This window comes from Peromyscus californicus, unplaced genomic scaffold (genome assembly GCF_007827085.1).
Source record: "Peromyscus californicus insignis strain IS unplaced genomic scaffold, ASM782708v3 Scaffold_3__1_contigs__length_106647218, whole genome shotgun sequence".
NCBI classification, from domain to species: domain Eukaryota; kingdom Metazoa; phylum Chordata; class Mammalia; order Rodentia; family Cricetidae; genus Peromyscus; species Peromyscus californicus.
Window position 1 is genome coordinate 12,800,053 of NW_026294551.1, and position 18,707 is coordinate 12,818,759.

Here is an 18,707-nt window from a genome sequence, read left to right on the forward strand (position 1 = left end):
GTCATGGGTTCATTTCACTTTGTGAGAAATGTTTCCCCAACACTTCAGAGTTCTTCTGAATCTTTAACCCATTATATATATATATATATATATATATATATATATATATATATATATATATGTGTGTGTGTGTGTGTGTGTGTGTGTGTATACACATATAATCTCCAGAAAATCCAAATCCAATTGCTCATCTGGGTGAAAATGTCTCTGGGGAACTTCCTACATAGTGTGTAATCCATGCAGGTAGATAAAACATGAGTCCTGGTCACAAAAACCTTAGGGTTTAACTGGGACAGGTTCAAACAGAGAGACATTAGCAGTAAGTCACGTAGGGACAGAGACCCTTTGAGAGGATGCTGTGAGGGTCCTGAGGAAAGCTAACTCCATTCAGAGTCTGGAATGGTCTCCAGCAGAGATGATAAGTTATTGGAAGCCCAAGTCAGAGTCTTCGAAATGAATGGGAGTGAGGGAGAAGACAAGAGAGCAGCGGAGACTGAGGATGGGTAGGACACAAGCAGAAAGGACGTACAGTTCGGTCCTGTACTAAAAAGAGGATGGTGGCAGGTGACGGTGGTGATGAGGAAGAGGGTGGCGACAGGGATCGTCTAAAGGAAGTCCGCACGGTGAACTGGGGTAAACAGCAGAGCTGGAGGCTGTGAGAGACAAAAGGCTCACTCATTTTTCACTGCAGAGAGCGCCACACGAGGTCAGCTCTGGTCAGAGCTGATGGGGCTGTCTCTTTCTGAGGTCCTTTGTCAACAAGTCTTGGCTCTTCGTGGTGAACCCTTTGAAAGCGTCACTGCCCTGAAACGACATACAGACACTTAGACCTGATGTCAGTGTAGTTGACAAGACACAGAAAAGCCTGCCTTTCCCCTTGCTGAGTCTCAGCTTTCCCATCTGGGAAGACAGAGGCTTGATTCCTGAGATCCTGCTGGCCCCTGATGTCGGTCAGCTCCTCTGCCCTGCTTCCAGGATGGCTATCTCACTCCCTATCTGGTGTCATTCTGGTCGGTGCTGGAAGAAAAAAACACAGTCCTATTTCCTGCTGTGTGGGAGACAGGACGTGGTTTAACCCTCCCTGGGACCAAGTTCCTGTGGTGAGTCCAGCCTCCCACTCCCCAGCACACCCTCACCCCAGCAGATGCCTAGTGAGAAGGAGTGAGGATACTGTCAGCAGCCCAAAGCCATTAGCCACCAGTCTCAGTGACCGGCCATATTCCTGGCTCTGTGGAAACAATGGAATCAAGATGTGAATAGAGATAGTAATTACTAGGACTCCTCCACTGACAAAGAAACCAAGAAGTCCTGGGAAGTCCCCTGGTGAGGAGTCAAGGACATTCCCCCACTGGCCACACCTGGGCAGATCAAGAGGAGGCACTAGCTGCACAAGAGAAACGGGTACTGTCCAGAAAGAATTTGGGAGCCGCTGACAGTCCAGAAGGGCAAGGCAAGAAGAGAGAAACGAGACAAGGGTGACGTGGTCAGAAATTAGGAAAACCATGGAGATGATGCATACGAATTATTTTTCTAGGGACCATGACAAAAGGAAGGAAGGATTATTTTGGCTCACAGTTCTAGGGTCTGCCTGGTGAGGAGAGCATGGTGGCTAGCGTGTGACTCAAAGGCACTTCTTTGATACCATTCTTTTTATGGAGTCCAAGACCCCAACCCACAGAATGGTGCCACATGTAGGGTGGGTCTTCCCACAGCGCTTAGTCTCACCTAGAAAATGCCTCACAGACGCCACGCCCAGGGTTTGTTGCCACAGTAATGCTAAATCCTATCAAGTTAGCAAGATGAACCATCACAGGAAGAATCAAAGTGTTGGAAGGCAGGACACCTACCAGGGCATGCTGTCAATAAAGAACTCCAGCATGCCGGGCGGTGGTGGCGCATGCCTTTAATCCCAGCACTCGGGAGGCAGAGGCAGGTGGATCTCTGTGAGTTCGAGGCCAGCCTGGTCTACAAAGCGAGTTCCAGGAAAGGCGCAAAGCTACACAGAGAAACCCTGTCTCGAAAAAACCAAAAAAAAAAAAAAAAAAAAAAAAAAAGAACTCCAGCATTAGGACTGGGCAGGGACACCATGGAGGTATTACTAGGAAAGATTCTCATATTGGAAGATCCACTGGGCACCCACATGGCTGTGCCCTTAGTGGAAAGTCGGTGACGATCCTTTGATCTCTCTCTCTCTCTCGTCCCCCTCCTCCTGCCCCCCATGTGTCTCTCTGTCTCTTTCTGGCTTTTTGAACCAGATCTCACCATGTAACTGTAACTGGTTAGCCTAGAACTCCCCATGTACACCAGGCTGCCTCAAACTCAAATATACCTGCCTCTGCCTCCCATTTTCTTACAGAGGCAAGATGAGAGTCCCATGGCCCACCAGATCTTGCCTCTTGGCACCTGAGAAGGCTGGTTTCCACGCCCAGAACACTCTGGATATTATCTGTGGGGTGTGTGTGTGTGTGTGTGTGTGTGTGTGTGTGTGTGTGTGTGAGAGAGAGAGAGAGAGAGAGAGAGAGAGAGAGAGAGAGAGAGCATGAACATGTGGAAGCCAGAAGTCAACATCGGTGTCTTCCTCAATCATTCTTCCCAGAGTTTTTTGGAGACAGGGTCCCTCCCTGACACTTGCTTGCTAACTGAGCTAGACTGACAGGTCAGTGAGCTCCAGGAATCCTCCTGTCGCAGCATCCCCAGCACCAGCATGTGTGCCCTGCTATAACCAGCTTCCTCTATGAGTGCTGAGGCTCCAAACTCAGAGCCACAGGCTTGCACAGCCAGCACTTGACTGACCGAGTCCAACGAGTCACTTTTCATCTAACTTATTCCAGCCACATCGAGGCTTGGGGAGAAAAACAACAAACAAAAAACCTTGATCAATCATCCCTGTGGAGATGAGTGAAGAGTCAAAACCCCAGAGTGAATTGGCGTGGTTCTGGCTGGAACCAAGTCAGTGCTCTGGTTCTCCATGAGTGGTACCAGACTCCTGGCTAGGGGGAAGGCGTGGCTCTTTCCTCTGTCTCTCAATCGCAGAAGGCAAAAGTCAATGAAAGTTCATCTCATGCACGAGAGGCATGAATGAGAACTGCCTGCAACAGAATGCATTTTGTCTTACGGTGTGTCCATGGTAACTGGTTCCTTTGCAGGCACGTATGACCCGTCTGCCCCAGCAGGGCCCTTTCCGGCACCTTATGGACATGAAGGCGGAGAAGAGACTGGCAGGCTGGAAGGAACGCCGTAGCCGCTTTGGTGACATCAGCACGCATAAGTGCTACCAGTTTGGGCAGATCTTCTCTCCTTTCCAGGCTCTGGCCACCACGGTGAGTTTCAAATTAAGTCTTGCGGGGATGGGTGCTGAACCTCAGTTCTTTATCCTTTTCAGGAGTATATTAGTCAGTTGTGGCCCCAATAATGCTGAGTAACAAAGGACTAAAATTAAACTCTAAAACTCAGTATCTTAAAATGGCAGGACTCTACTGTCCTGATTCGTTATCTGCAGGAAAAAATATTCTCCTTCCACGTCTGCTCACTGCCAGCTCACAGAACAGGAGGGTGTAAAGAGTTGAGAATCATCCTCCCGTCTGCCACTACACATGGTCTCTTAGGTTGTATGAGACAACGACCTCTCAGAGAAGTCCAGGGGAAGATTATCAGGCAGTGGCTACAGCTTTGATGTTCAGAGATGAGATGATTTCAAGGGAAGAGGTAGACTGGGAATGGGGGACAATTGTCATACAATTCCTGCGGTCCGAAAACCTGAGTGTGCCACTGCACTACTTGGAAAGCCTGATTAAAATGTAGATTCCAGGGACTGAGGAGATGACTTAATGGGCTGTGCGAGCCTGAGGGCCTGAGTTCAAACTCCCAAGCATCTACATAAAAAGCTCAGCAAGGCCCCATTCATGCCTGTAATTCTAGAACTGTGGGCGGAGAGGGGCAGAAACTGGAGGGTCCCCGGGATGTAGTGGATGCTGGTCTAGCTACAGGTTCAGTGAGAGAGACCCTATCTCAGGAAAATAAGGTAGAGAATGACAGAGCAGTATATCATCCATCCTCTTCTGGCCTCCATATATGCACACACACACACACACACACACACACACACACACACACACACACACACGTCTAGATGCCAAGCTTTCAGGATTTCAATTATGCAGAGCATTCTGGGAAGGTAGGGAGGGGCTGTAATTGCCTTCCTAAATGATTCTGTATCCATTGCCTTTGTATATTATTGCTGAGTCGGCATATCCCAACCTTGCTTCTACCGAGGCACACATCAAAAGTTATACATCTTGGAAGGCACAGTGGGTAAATTTAGGCGCTAAGCAACCAGAACCCCAAGCATGGGAGAGACAGGATTTTAACTGCAACTGGTCAGAGCCCTCCTGCATATTCTGGAATCGACTGTTGTACATCTGTACTAATAATGCTGATCTGAACATCAGAATCAGCCAGGTAATTAGAAGCACTACCAACCAAGTCTTTCTCAGAACAGTTAAAGAAGCTTGGGGTTGGATCTCAGACATTACATCAGTGGGTCTTAAAGCTTCACAGATGAAGTGACCAACTCGTTCTGGTTTTCCCATGACCGGCGTTCACACTTGTCCCCACAGTTTCTAACTTTTAGCACGGTGAAGTGCCGAGCCTCAGAGAACCCCTAGGTCCCTGTTCTAAAAGCAAATATCTCAGCCCCTCGAGACCAGAGCAGACCAGATGGTCTGTCACTCAAACCACCAGTGACTCCCTTGAGAAGCTGAACTTGAAAACTGACTGCTCCAAACTTTCCAGAAACTAGCCAGATCCCCCTTCTGTCCACTGGCCAATATTCTTCAGACACCGTGCTTGTGCTGGACCAAAACCCCAACTCCGAGGGCCTTGCATGCTTCCAGGGACACACTGTCACGAACCAAAGTAATGCTGCCCATGCAATCGCATTAAGTGGTTAATGAGAATAGGCATAAACTGAATGCTCAGAAGGAGCTAAGAGTCATCCATGTCCGCACTGCTTTCTGCTAAAAACACACACACAGTCTTCCTGCAGAACAAGTCCCTAAAAGTGGATGCCTTCTCCATGGGAAGAGACTATCTCCTATGTCCTAGAAAGAACAGTGCTCACGTGTTCAGTTCTTACCACATGTTGTAGTAGTTGTAGTAGTGACTTTTCTGTTGCTGTGATAAAACACTCTGACCAAAAACACATAAGGAAGAAAGGGTTTATTTGGACTACAGCTCCAGAGTAATAGAGTCTGTGACAGAGTGATGTTTGCCACATGGTGGCATCAGGAAGCACAAACAGGAAGCAGAAAGAGAGAATAGGAAGTGGAGCAAGGCCATAAATTCTCAAAACCCACCCCCAGTGATGTATTTCCTCCCGCAAGGCTCTACCTCCTAAAGATTCCACAACCTCCCCAAACAGCACCACCAGGTGATGGGGATGAGTGATCAAATATATGAGTCGATGGGGGCCATTTATCACTCAAACAACACGTGTGTGTGTCACTGAAGACTGTGCGAACACCTAATTCTCAAGCACTCTGCCAAATGAGCATTACACTCACTCTCCACATAGTACATAAAACTAGAGAAACATATAGTTATTTGTCTGCAACTGTTAGTATTCCAGAGCAAAGCCAGGGCTTGAACCTGGGGAGGTTCAACAGGACGCTCCCGTTAACAGCTCCCTTTGGTGATGTCAACAGGTGCTCTAAACCCCCATGTTCCTTTTCACCGTGATTCTTCTCTGCCTCGTAGGAGATGCGAAGGCTGGTGTTGCCCCAAGACCTGCCCATGAGTTCTCGAATGCAGAGACTAAGTACTTCCTCCTTCAGTGACGTGAATCTCCAGGATTTACCCCTGTCTCCCACAGAGCTGGGCTTGGGAAAGGATGACAGCCATCATGAAAAAGAGAAATCAGTGAGCCACATTAAAACACCTTTATTCCCCCCAATATTTAAAGCAACAAAGTATAATGACATGAAATAAAATTGCAAAAAAAAATTACATTGTGGTTCCCTCATTGCAAGATGTTACAGGAAAACAAGTAATATCCGGGGATCCAAGGCTGTTGAGCCAGCCTCGCAGATAACAGTGTTTGGACAGTCTAAGAAATGGCCATATCATGTCCTGTGTGGATGCTCTGGGGAGGGCTGAACCATTAGGAAGTGTGAAAGGCACAGCCAGACCCAGCTCCTCAATAACACTTTCCTCAGAAGCCTGAAAAGTTAGAGGAGAAGAAGGCTGCCATTCCGTGCATCAGACATCCTATTCTTTCCACCATTACTCATTGGCTAGCCCCAGGAAACTAGATGGTATCTCAGGTTTAGTTCCTCAATATGGCTAATCATAGAGTGTATCAAATACTGTACTTAAGCTGTGTGTGTGTGTGTGTGTGTGTGTGTGTGTGTGAGAGAGAGAGAGAGAGAGAGAGAGAGAGAGAGAGAGAGAGAGAGAGAGGAGGGAGGAGAGAAAATTCAGTCTCTGCCTCTCCTAGGTTCACAGAAAGTTCCTCCTTGGCTGGAATGGGGTAGCTCTTCTCTACCCTAACTACAAAGGAAGCTAATGAAGACCATATTGGGAATGTACTGGGAGACAAGAGCTAGTATCAGGAAAAGATACATGGCTGATGGGAAAGCAATTAAGATCTGGGACATTTGGTGGTTTATAAGCCAGACCACTACAAGGAGAAATATTTATTTAAGCTGAATAAAAAACAGGCCGTTTTATAATTTATAAACGCCAATACTAACACCGCTCTCCAAAATGAATTTTTCCACCCTAAATAGGTTCCATTTTCTTTGGATGCTTAAAAGTAATATATGGTCATAATAAAAACTGTTCAAAAGTATTTTTAAAGATAATTACCACAGATCTCAGTGTTTGGAGACAATAAGTGCTTGCATCTAGAACTTTCAGATCATCTGTCAATGTCTTACTCTCATTGACAAGGCTGAGGCTGTGCTTGAGCCAAGGTCTGTTTTTCATGGTTTGTATTAAGTTATCTTATGGCATCACTGTCCAACATCTCTCAAAGGATCACCTTGTTCCGCATCACCAGTTTCACTTCCAGGTCATCAGTAAAACTACTAGACCATACAGGCACACAACAAATCTCTTACCTCAAAGAAAATTAGAAATAGTTTATTCTAGAACCCAAAATGAGTAACTGTAGCCAAGAAACACAGATTCGGGTTACCCCAATTTCCATACTCCAATCAATAACAATTTTATGAAGTTTTTAGAGTAACAAAACAAAGAAAATCATAAATTAAGACTCTTTCAAATACCTTTGTGGGGATATCATGTAGGCAGCTTAAAGCATGATGAGGAGATTGTAGCATGAATCTTAAAGGATCTTATTAATGAAAACAAACCTGGAGCCAGGTATTGGGGTCAACACTGGAAGATCAGAGAAGCAGAACAAGCCACAGCTTCCTCACCTTGCAATTCCTCAGCTGATCCTGTTTCCTCAGACTGGAAGCTCCTGAATCCTCATCCAGAATGGATCTCAGATGAACTGCTTCTCAAAAGCCTAAAAGCTTAACCAGCTCTAGTTCCTGGTCTTAACGCCTTATATACTTTTCTGCTTTCTGCCATCACTTCCTGGGATTAAGGGCGTGAGTCACTATGCCTGCCTGTTTCCAGTGTGGCTTTAAACTCACAGAGATCCAGATGGATCTCTGCCTCCCAAGTGATAGGATTAAAGGCATGTGTGCCACCATTTTCTGGCCTCTATATCTAGCGACTTTTCTGTTCTCTGACCCTGGATAAGTTTATTAGGGTGCACAATATTTTGGGGAACACACTATCACCACAGGAGATCTCTGCTATAGGCTTCAGATGCCATCTCACAACATTCTCAGCCCCTTGGTTGGGGGAAGCTTTTGGTCTGTTATTACATTCCAACAAGTTTAGTTTGCTAGTCACGGAGATGCTAGGTCAGAGAGGTGGGCAAAGAATTGCTATTAAGGGGCTAAAGATAGCCCAAGATAAATTATATTTATGCTGTAGGCCTGTAGCATCCCAACCTCTGCACATCAGTAAAGTTCTAATCAGCTAATGAGCCTTGCAGAAGTTTCTATGGAATGTGCATTTCTTGAAAGGGCCTCAGAGTAGGCACAGAACACACACAGACACCAAATTCTCAGCACAAAGGAGATTTATTACCCAGGAGGGATAGGGTTGGGGATGCCTCGGGATTAGACAAAGACAGAAGCTGGTGTTTCTGTAGGAATGAGATTTTAAGGAGAAAAGCAGAAGTCTGTTAGTATGAGTTGGTAAGTCCTGATAAGACAGGGTAGCCAGTGTAGCCAAATAATGAATTTTGATTGCTGGACCTTGGTGTTTTGACAGTCAACCTGGAGTTTTAATCAGTCATAGGGAGTGGCCAAATAAGGGAATAGACCTTAATGGCTAGCTTTAGGAATGTAATCTAACGGTTTAGCAAGGGAGAGGGAAGGGGGAGGGCAAGACATTCCAGTGCCATGTTTGTAATGCTCGGACCTGTCAGAGAACCCTTTAGTTCTTTCCAGGAACTTTTCCTAGCAATTATCAGGTCCATTTCTGATTGCCAAGTCACTTCTGGGTCCTGAAGACCATTTCCAGGTCCCCTCCCAATGATGGAAGTTACAGAAGCCACAAGCCCCCATTTGCATCTCATCACTGAATCAAGGAAAGTAGTCCATCCTGGGCCTCATTCAAACTTTTGAATATATTAACTCTATCACCACAGAAGAAGAAGAAGAAGAAGAAGAAGAAGAAGAAGAAGAAGAAGAAGAAGAAGAGAAGAAGAAGAAAGGAGAAGGAGAAAAGAAGGAGGAGAAAGGAGAAGGAAAAGGAAGAGGAGGAGGAGGGGAGGAGGAGGAGAGAAGGAGAAGAAAAAAAGAAAAGGAGAAGAAAATAAAAGAAGAGAAGATGATGATGGTGATGATGATGATGATGATGATGATGATGATGATGAGGAGGAGGAGGAGGAGGAGGAGAAGAAGAAGAAGAAGAAGAAGAAGAAGAAGAAGAAGAAGAAGAAGAAGAAGAAGAAGAAGAAGGGAGGGAAAAACACACCACCAAACTATTCCTCTCTCTTTCTTTAACCTTTTCCAGAGATTCATGGATACTTATATCTGTAAAACACACACACACACACACACACACACACACACACACACACACACACACACACGAGACCACTATGATGTTGGTTTGTTGGTTTCTGGATTACATGTGATGGAAGACACCACAGTTGCCCTCCTTTTTGACACATACACCCTCCAATGAAATAAACAGCTCCTTTGAAGCTCTGTGGGTTCATTGTCTTCTTGATTTTCTTCTCACAAGCGTCATCAACCAGCACATATTTTTGTGTATTTCTCATCCCTCTTGGCCCAAGGGTTTACAAATAGGAATTCATAACTCTTTTTAAAATAAAGTTTTACAGACCACAGACCTGCCAATTTGTTAACACGTTGTCTATTGATGTGATAGAGCTCCTCCTCACAGTTAACTAGTTGCCAGGAGGATGCCACAGCCGTAGCCAAAATTATTGACTATCTTACCCTTTATAGAAAAGCTTGCCACACTGTCTTAAGCCAAATTCCTCTCTACAGTTTCCTTATCTCTTAGCTCTGAATTTTTAAATTAGAATTTAAAAGTCAATTTAATTAATTTTTGTCTCTCTAAGTCTAAAGTCCATGAATATGTCCGTCTAAACTTCCTATTTACAAGTATGAATTCAAGTACCACCAATACCAACATTAGCTGAGTAACTTCCCTTATACTTAAGTATATTGATTCACTTAATTTTGTAACCATGTTATGAACTAAGGAGTAATATTATTCTCATTTTACAGAGGAGAAAACGAAGGTACAGCAACATAAATGCACACAGCTAGTGAGTACTAGACCCAGCTGCTGACCCTAGGGTGTTCTGTATGGCAAATGTGTTGCTCTGATTGGTCAATAAATAAATCACTGATTGGCCAGTGGCTAGGCAGGAAGTATAGGTGGGACTAACAGAGGGGAGAAAAGAAAGAACAGGAAGGCGGTCAGAGACACTGCCAGCCGCCATGATGAGAAACAGCATGTGAAGATGCCGGTAAGCCATGAGCTACGTGGCAAGGTATAGATTAATGGAAATGGATTAATTTAAGATATAAGAACAGTTAGCAAGAAGCCTGCCACGGCCATACAGTTTGTAACCAATATAAATCTCTGTGTTTACTTGGTTGGGTCTGAGCGGCTGTGGGACTGGCAGGTGAGAGAGATTTGTCCTGACTGTGGGTCAGGCAGGAAAACTCTAGCTACACTAGGGGATATGGCCTCAGCCCATGTACACTCAGCACTGTGCTGTCCTGCACGCCCTGTGGTGATATCTTTCCCTGATGTACCCTGCCCTTTGTGTTCCAAACCACTTCATCCTAACTGAGGCTGAGTGCTAACTAACTCTGTGTGCTCTCCTCTACCCGCTAAGAGATCACATTGTCAGCAAAGGAAGCCAAGAATTTATCAGGTCTTTTCCTAGAATGACCCACAGTGGACATCCGCCTACGGTGTCCCTGCCGTGGCCTTATTTACCTGCCTGCGGCAACTTAACATGGCCTCAGTAGAAAGAATCAATCCTGCACATTCAGTGTGAGACCTGACCGCCTGTGTGAAGGCTCCTAGCTCTCCTGTTGGCACAAACCACTCTTCTATCTTTTTACACTCCTGGGAGAAGAAAGATTTCCCACACATGGTTCTGTCCCACGTAGGAGTTGGGGATGGAGGAGTTAACCTCAGTGGGCCTCACCTGTGCGATTTCTTTTAACCAAAGTGTAGCCTTCCACCCGGAACTGGAGCTGACTTGAAGCTCCGTGCAATTCTAGTGGAATGAAACAAGAACTTGAGGGACACAGGATAGATTTCCAACACTTTGACCATATGCCCACGGCTGAAAAGAACTGTCTGTTTCCTTCACAATTGCCAATAAATCTATTTTATACACAGCTATGCAGGAGCTCATGAAATTATACAGAGCAAAATCTGCATGGGGGGAGGGGGATCGCCGTCTCCTTATAAACCTGAATAAGGTGGTGCTCAGAGTTGAGAGGTGGCAATAGATACCTACACAGTCCTGTCTTGAGTCTCATTACCTTGTTCTAGGTACTGTTTGAGAACTTTGTGTGGGGGGGGGGGAGGTTCGACTCATTCAACCCCCACTGTTGCTCGACTGAAATGTACTATTACAATGAAGGTAAGAAAATGTGAATTCCAAGGTTTTGTCATACTGTCCCCCCATGCTTCCTTTCCTCTCTCCTGCAGGCATTGGACCAAGCAGTACCTGCAGCCTAGACCTGTTCTCCCGGGATGCTTGCCAGATGCAAAACAGGCCCAGTCAGCTGTAGCCGCAAGTTTCTAGGTCCCACCTGCCCCGTGGTCCCACAGCCATTTATAAAATAATCACTCAGAGGCTTATATTAATTATAAACTGTATGGCCTATGACTTCAGCTTCTTGCTAGCTAGCTCTTTCATCTTTTTTTTTTTTTTTTTTTTTTTTTGGTTTTTCGAGACAGGGTTTCTCTGTGTAGCTTTGCGCCTTTCCTGGAACTCACTTGGTAGTCCAGGCTGGCCTCGAACTCACAGAGATCCGCCTGGCTCTGCCTCCCGAGTGCTGGGATTAAAGGCGTGTGCCACCACTGCCCGGCGCTCTTTCATCTTAAATTAACCCATTCCTATTAATCTATATGTTGCCACGTGGCCATGGTGTTACCGGTCTGCTGGCATCATCTTGTTGCTCCTTGGGCAGTGGCTGGCTTCTCTCTTGCTTCCGACCTTCTTCCCTCTATGTCTCTGCTTAGATTTCTCACCTGGCTGTAAGCTATCTTGCCATAGGACAAAACAGCGTTATTTATTATCCAATGGGAGCCACACATATTCACAGCGTACAGACAGACAGACAGCCCACAACAGTCAGCAGTGGTCTTCCTTACTTGCTTCTACCCCGGCCTGCCCTGAGCTTTGCTGGCCCCTGCTCTCTTATTAGCTCTCTGGGTGATACAACTCATGCATTTATGGCAGTCCACAGTTCCACTTTCTGTGACTTCAGGTAACTAAATCCAACCTTGATTCAAACACATGAAACAACAAAAAAAAAAAACAGTTCTAGAAATAAACAATTCATAAATTTCAATTTGTGCATTATCCATAATAGCATGGTGAAGCCTCACACTGTGGGTCTCCTTCGCTCTTGGGGCCTGAATTTTCCATTTGCATCCCTGCTGTGGGATGGTCTGTATGTCAAATGTGTTGCTGATTGGTCAATGAATAAATCACTGATTGGCAGTGGCCAGGCAGGAAGTATAGGCGGGACTAACAGAGAGGAAAATTGAGAGAACAGGAAGCTGGGAGGGGAGACACTGCCAGCCGCCATCAGGACAAGGAAGATGTAAAGTACCGGTAAGCCACAAGCCACGTGGCAAGGTATAGATTAATAGAAATGGATTAATTTAAGCTGTAAGAACAGTTAGCAAGAAGCCTGCCACGGCCATACAGTTTGTAACCAATATAAGTCTCTGCGTTTACTTGGTTGGGTTTGAGAGGCTGTGGGACTGGCGGGTGAGAGAGATTTGCCCTGACTGTGGGCCAGGCAGAAAAACTCTAGCAACACATCCCCACTCTGTATGGTACCTGCTTTCCAGCTGTCTCATTAGAAGATCAGCCCTCTTGAGAACACGGCACTTGTGTTCAAGTAACACTTATTTTACTTAATGGCCTCAAAGTATAGGAGCAGTAAAACCAGCAATTTTATCACAGTGTATTGTGATTATTGGTGTAAGTCTCATATTATGCTTAATTTATAAATGAAACTTTATCATAGATGTGTATGTATAGGAAAACACAGTATATACACAGTTCAGTACAATCTATCTCAGATACTCACTAGGAGTTTTAGAGCATAGTCCTTTCAGATGAAGGGAAGCACCATACAACAAGTGTTAATGGATTTATCTGACATCACTTCTCACCAGTGTCTTCTGATTGGTACTGCTTTGTCCTAGAGCTCTGCATTAAAAAAATGAGAACACTGATCTCCTGTCAGTTGAGTGGGGCAGGGAGGCTAGGGGGAGCTTTGAGAGCTACAGGGTCATTTTAGGGAGGAGAGTTGAGTGCAGGACCTGAGCAAGGTGAAGTTTGCCTGGAATGTCGAGAAGTTGGAAATCAGGTTGAAGTTCAGGATGAAGTTCCAACATGTATGACCTGGGACGTGGGACAAGACGCTTATGTGCTGCTGAGGAGTACAGTCTGGTTAAAGTACTTGTGTATGATTTAGCAAGCCTGTCCAGAAGTAAGGCTTTCCCTGGCAGGCATTACTGGGGAAAGCTGCCTCCTATCCTATGAGAGCTTGGGTTCACAGCCTGCACATGATGGCTCAGAGGGGACATGCAGTGCACAGCTCAGGCCCCTCTAGTGGGTCTGCTCTTTCTCTTTTTGCATTTGTGGTCTGAATTCTAGGTCTCTTTTTGTGTGGCCTGGGTGGAATTCTGCAGCTCCTGCTGAGGCCTCCTCCTCACCCTCTCTAGCTCAGCACCTAGTACTCTGCTGCTCCTAGCCCTACTTTTGCCCAGTCTCCATTTCTGGGTCCACAAAACTGTGGATCCACCTGCTCTTCCCTGTTCCATGGAGAAAGTGGAGCGAAGAAGGATGCAGATTCTTGCTGATACCATCACAGTAAGTATGAAAGGTTTAGCCCTCCCCAGTCTTTAATCGGTTACCCCAACATCAGACTGGTCAGCTCTCTTCCCCACAGCCCAGCTGAACTCATGACAAAGTAGACCTTCAACATTTGTCATGTGGAAAGCGGGGAATCAGAATGTGTCTCCTTCACACCAAGGCAAAGTGCAGGCAGCATCTGTCACATATCACTAAAGTGAGCCAACATTGTTCGCTTCTTTAAGCTTGATTCTAAATATCCAATCTGGACATGCCTGAATGTACATATGCGTGTGCATATGTGTCTATGTGTGCTTATACATGTGTATGCAGCGCATTCAAAAAGAGAAGAGAGACCTGGCTGGAGCTATGAAATCCAGCACAGCATCCCTTCATGTAAGGACCACATCCTCTGGCCAACCAGGAAAATGCCACCATTCCCACTATTCTTTACTTTTCTCCCAGAAAATGAGGGCCTCTCACTTGGAAGAGCAGACCATCTCCCTTCCACAGCTCAGGGCTGAGGGCATTGCTCTTTGCCACACTCACAGAGCCAGGCCCTTGGCACTGGGGATGAACCCTGAGGGACTGGGAGAAAGTCCCTCCATTTTTCTTTTCATGAGGCAGAGGCAGGGCTGATGTTGGGTCCATTTTTAATGGACCAGCGCTGCCTTCTTCTGTCTAAGACTCTAAAAAATGGCAGCTGTCTCACTGTGTATGAAGTAAGTCCCCCATCTGCTTTGCCCATAGGACCACTGGAGAGAGATGCTGTATGTCCCTCACACCCTGTAATGGTCCTTAGAAACCCTCTCCAGACACTTCACGGTAGCAAGAAGGATAGGAAATCAATCATTAACTCTGGGGAAACTGGCCCTGCAGAGTTCTATCACATGATGAAGCTACACAGGAAAAAGAGGCCCTTCTCTGTCCCTGGGGGTTCGTCTCTGCGGGGGGGGGGGGGGGGGGGGGATTCTGAGTGCTGAAGAAACAAGCAAGGAGGGTGAGTTACCATCAACTTTGGGGAGCCCCACACGCCATATGTCAGAGGGAAATTGGAGTTCCTTCTTTGGGTTCTTGGCCTTGTTAATAAATGAATTTTAAAACACTCGGCTGGAAACTCGAAGACAATTTTATTAGAATTTGAGAGAAAAAAAGCAGGACAGAAAAGCTGTGCTTCTTAACACCTGCCCGGAGGAGGGGTACAGGGTAGGGAGAACAGCTCGACTTTGGAGTTCAGTTGACATGCAGAGCAAGTCAGGAAGTAACCACATAGGAAAAGTCCAAAGTGCCAGAGAAAGCATGCTTGGGCTTGAGCCTGTATCCAAAAGTAAACGCTAGAAGAGAAGAAAAAGTTATGCTTGAAGCTGGAACTCAGAAAAGTGGACACACTTAACAGCTGCCTAGAGGTGGCTCCGTAAACTGAGGCACTTAAGGTGGGGGTTCTGGAAAGGAAACACACATTGTCTCATTCCTCCCTTCTTTCAGGCATGGCTTTAATCAGCTTCCCTGAGGGGCGGTCTCTTGGCCAGATAACTGACAGGACCAACTGGATTAACTCTTAGGGGAGGAGACAATAGTATGGATTGCTCTAATCTCTAGGGAAGATAAGACTATCATGTCCCCTAATACGCAAGACAGACCTATTCTGTTCTTTTGGCCAGGCCTTAAGGAATAGTGTTTACATGTCAGTGTTATCAGGGAAACGGGAAATGAGGTCCACAGCTTCAGTGATCTCCAAGGCTACTGTAACACTCTGACCCGAGTCTACAATTTTCCCCCTCTCTCTCTAACAAGAAGACATTTCCCAAGTGTACCCTGCCTGCTAGGTCTGAGGCAGGCTCAGTATAAAATGAGACCTAGGAGTCCTTGCTCACAGGAAGTCCTCAGGACGCTCTCCCCGTTGCATCCAGTCAGCCCAAATCCCCTGCTCTGTATCTCCTATGTCCAGCCCCCATGATACGACCTGAATCAGCCTTTACTGTCTACCCTGTATTGCAGCTGTGGGAAAGATGCCGGAAGATACCCTCTATCTCATCCATGGACGTAGTATCATGTCACATGTGGCAGCAGGTGTCTGAGCTTTGGCAACTGTCTGAATGTCTGCAATGTTCCAGACACTGTTCAGGGTGTCACAGGGAGATGCAGTATTTACTCATGGGTCCACCCTAAATATAAAAGTTATAAGAAGAACATATGTATACGTGGTCTCCAAGGAGGAGTGAGGGATTCTTGGGAGTCATATTAGAGATAAAAGGAGGCTTCCCCGAGGAAGTGACACAAATAGGACATTTGTGTCACTCCCCTCCCTCCTAGGATCGGGGTGATGGCAAAAGAGGAGGTAAAAGGAGCGTGTCAGAGAGGAACACACCAAAAGAGAGTCATCCGGACATGACAAGAATTCTGCGCTCCGGAGCTCACAGCGGTGGTGGTTGCCTGAAAAGATCAAGTCAGTGAAGATTCTAGCATGAAGGCGAGAGGGGCTCATAAGACCCCACACCCAACCGAGTAGTTATCGACAGTCAACGGCTCCTGCGGTACTGGGGGGTGGTCACTTAAGGGTACGGCCACTGGTAGATCAACCACACTCCAGTGAACGGCCCTAAAACCGTGACTATTTAGACAGCACAAATTAGACTCAAAGAGTTGTTGTTGTTTTTTTTTTTTTTAAAGAGGACTTAAAATTGGGAGGGTGTGAAAAGGTGGGGGTGGACCTGGGAGGAGATAGGATGGGGAACGGTGATAATATGATTAAAATATATTCCATGCACATATGAAATTCTCAGAGTTAATAAAAATGTATTTTAAAGGGGTTGAGAGGGTACCTTTTATGTTATATTTAATTTATAATTTTTCAGTTCTTCTGTGAGATCGTGCCTTCTAGTTATGACAGGGAAACTATACTCATGATAATTCAACAGCGTGGCTGCCTGAACAATTCCTACACCAGTTGCCATCCTAATGTGGATGGGGGAAGTCTCACAGGGCCCCACTCCTAGATGAAGAGCTACGAGCAAAAAGAACTTCCAAGAAGAGAAGAACTAGTCTCCCCCAGGGCTGAGCTCCTTGATTGGTTATTCAATATAAAGTGGTCAGCCCTAGAAATACATCCATGCAGGCAACAGGTTGTATTTGTATGTTTATCTATGTATATGTGTCTGCAACAACAATGGTTAAAGAAGAGGAGGCTGTGAATTTGTGGGCAGGAAAATGTGGGCTGGGGAAAGGGGAGGAGGCAAAAGGCAGAGGGAAATGATGTAACTATAGTTTAATTAAATTTTTTTAACTTAAAATACACAATAAAAAATGAGTTGAAGGTAAGATGAATCATGGAAACACAATGAAAGGGGGTCAAGGTGGCTAGACTAGGATTTGATGAAATGAGGAAATTACCATCAGGCATGAAGAGATGAGGTCCGAGGTCAAGGCAAAGATATCACACGTTATCCACAAGGATGACAAGAACCCAAGGGCAGATTTTAAGCATAGGGAGACATGGTGGGGTTCTGGTTATTAGCAGAAGGGCACTAACTTAGCTATCTAACCTGAATGTCCACCAGCAAAGGAGTGGATGAAAATAATGTGGTGTTATATGCATAACAAAACTGTTTTTCAGTCATAAAGAAAAGGGCTGAAACTGTATGGTTATGTGTATTAAGTCAGTCTCCAGAAGACTAACATGACATGTTTTCTCCCATGAGTGTGTCCTAGACTTAACAGATCCACAAAATCATATATGTAAAGATGACATAAAAACAGAAACAAGCCTGTTGGGGAATAAAGGGGACCAACAAGAAAGATGAGAAGGGGGAGGGGTGTGTACTCAAAGCACAGTTACATGCTTGAAGGATAACGGCTTATATAACCCTGTGCAATGAAGCAAAGAATGACCCTAACAGATCATGTGGGATGTGAGAGCATTGGAGAGGAGAGACACCAATGCTACGGAGAGAAGGCAAGGATTAGGCAGACTAGCCCTACCAAATGTTGGAGTGGGTAGCACGGTAGCACTGTAAGGGTTTCTGAATTGTTTTCTGGTTTCTGGTTTAAACAACTGGGTGGATGATGAGGGTGCTTCCTGGAATCTCAGCCCTGCACCCCCTCAACACACACTGCCCAAACTCTGTGCAAAACTGAATTTCAAATTTCAAACCACAGGTTCAACCCTCGATATTTGAAACCAAGGCACAGACAGAAGTTGCAGGAAGCCTGTACTTTTACTGTTTAATGGATACAGGTGTTTTCAAGCACGGTTGGCTGCTTATAACAGAGCCCAGCTTTCAGGCAGCCACATCATTTAGAAAAACCAAGAGGAAGAAGCAGCCTCGTTCACAGTTGGGCTTTGTTTTGTTTTGTTCCTATTTCTTGCTGACTAGAGCTAAACGCTGCCATATGTTCAGAAAATGTCCAACGTTTGCATGTTTGAGAACTGTTTCTCTCTCTCTCTCTCTCTCTCTCTCTCTCTCTCTCTCTCTCTCTGTCCTAGGTTAATTTTATCTGTTTGAGTCCCAGATTCTTCTTCAGCTGGGTAACCCTGTAATCTGAACTTCATAAAAATAAAATAAATAAATAAATAAATAAATAAATAAATAAATAAATAGCCAAACAAACAAAACATGTAACCGAGCAATTGCAGCAAAAGCTGAAGGTCTCTGTGCAAACAGCGGGGTCTGGGGAGTTTTTCCAAAACGAGTTTTGCTTTTGTTTTCCTGGGATGCCAGGCAAGTGAACCCATGTGTCAAATCCAGGGGCCCAGTATCCTTTGAGCTTTGCTTTAGAGAAACTGGAGGTGAGGAAGGAAGGTGTTGGCAACCAGCAGGACCCTTGCACCAGACCTGAGTATAAAATTCTGGAAGATTTTCTGCTTAGGGCGGTTGTTTTATTTGTTCCACTTGAAAAACTTAGGAACAGCTCAATCTGTCCAGAGCCAACTTGAGTGTTTACAACATCTTCAGACCTGCAGTTAATGCAGGACAAAGTCAGCACGTTCAGAAAAGAACACATTGGAGTTGGTACCTAAACCTGC

At 45.5% G+C, this 18,707-nt stretch overlaps 1 protein-coding gene across 1 annotated transcript in view; it reads left to right on the plus strand.

Moving 5' to 3' along the window:
- LOC128123448 (uncharacterized) overlaps positions 1–5,985 on the plus strand; it is a 33,917-nt gene extending 27,932 nt beyond the window's left edge. The window contains exons 4-5 of the mRNA XM_052759868.1: positions 3,147–3,320; positions 5,755–5,985. Of these exons, the coding sequence (XP_052615828.1) occupies positions 3,147–3,320; positions 5,755–5,985 (405 nt within the window). The remainder of the gene's footprint in view (positions 1–3,146; positions 3,321–5,754) is intronic.
- Positions 5,986–18,707: the final 12,722 nt, after the last annotated feature.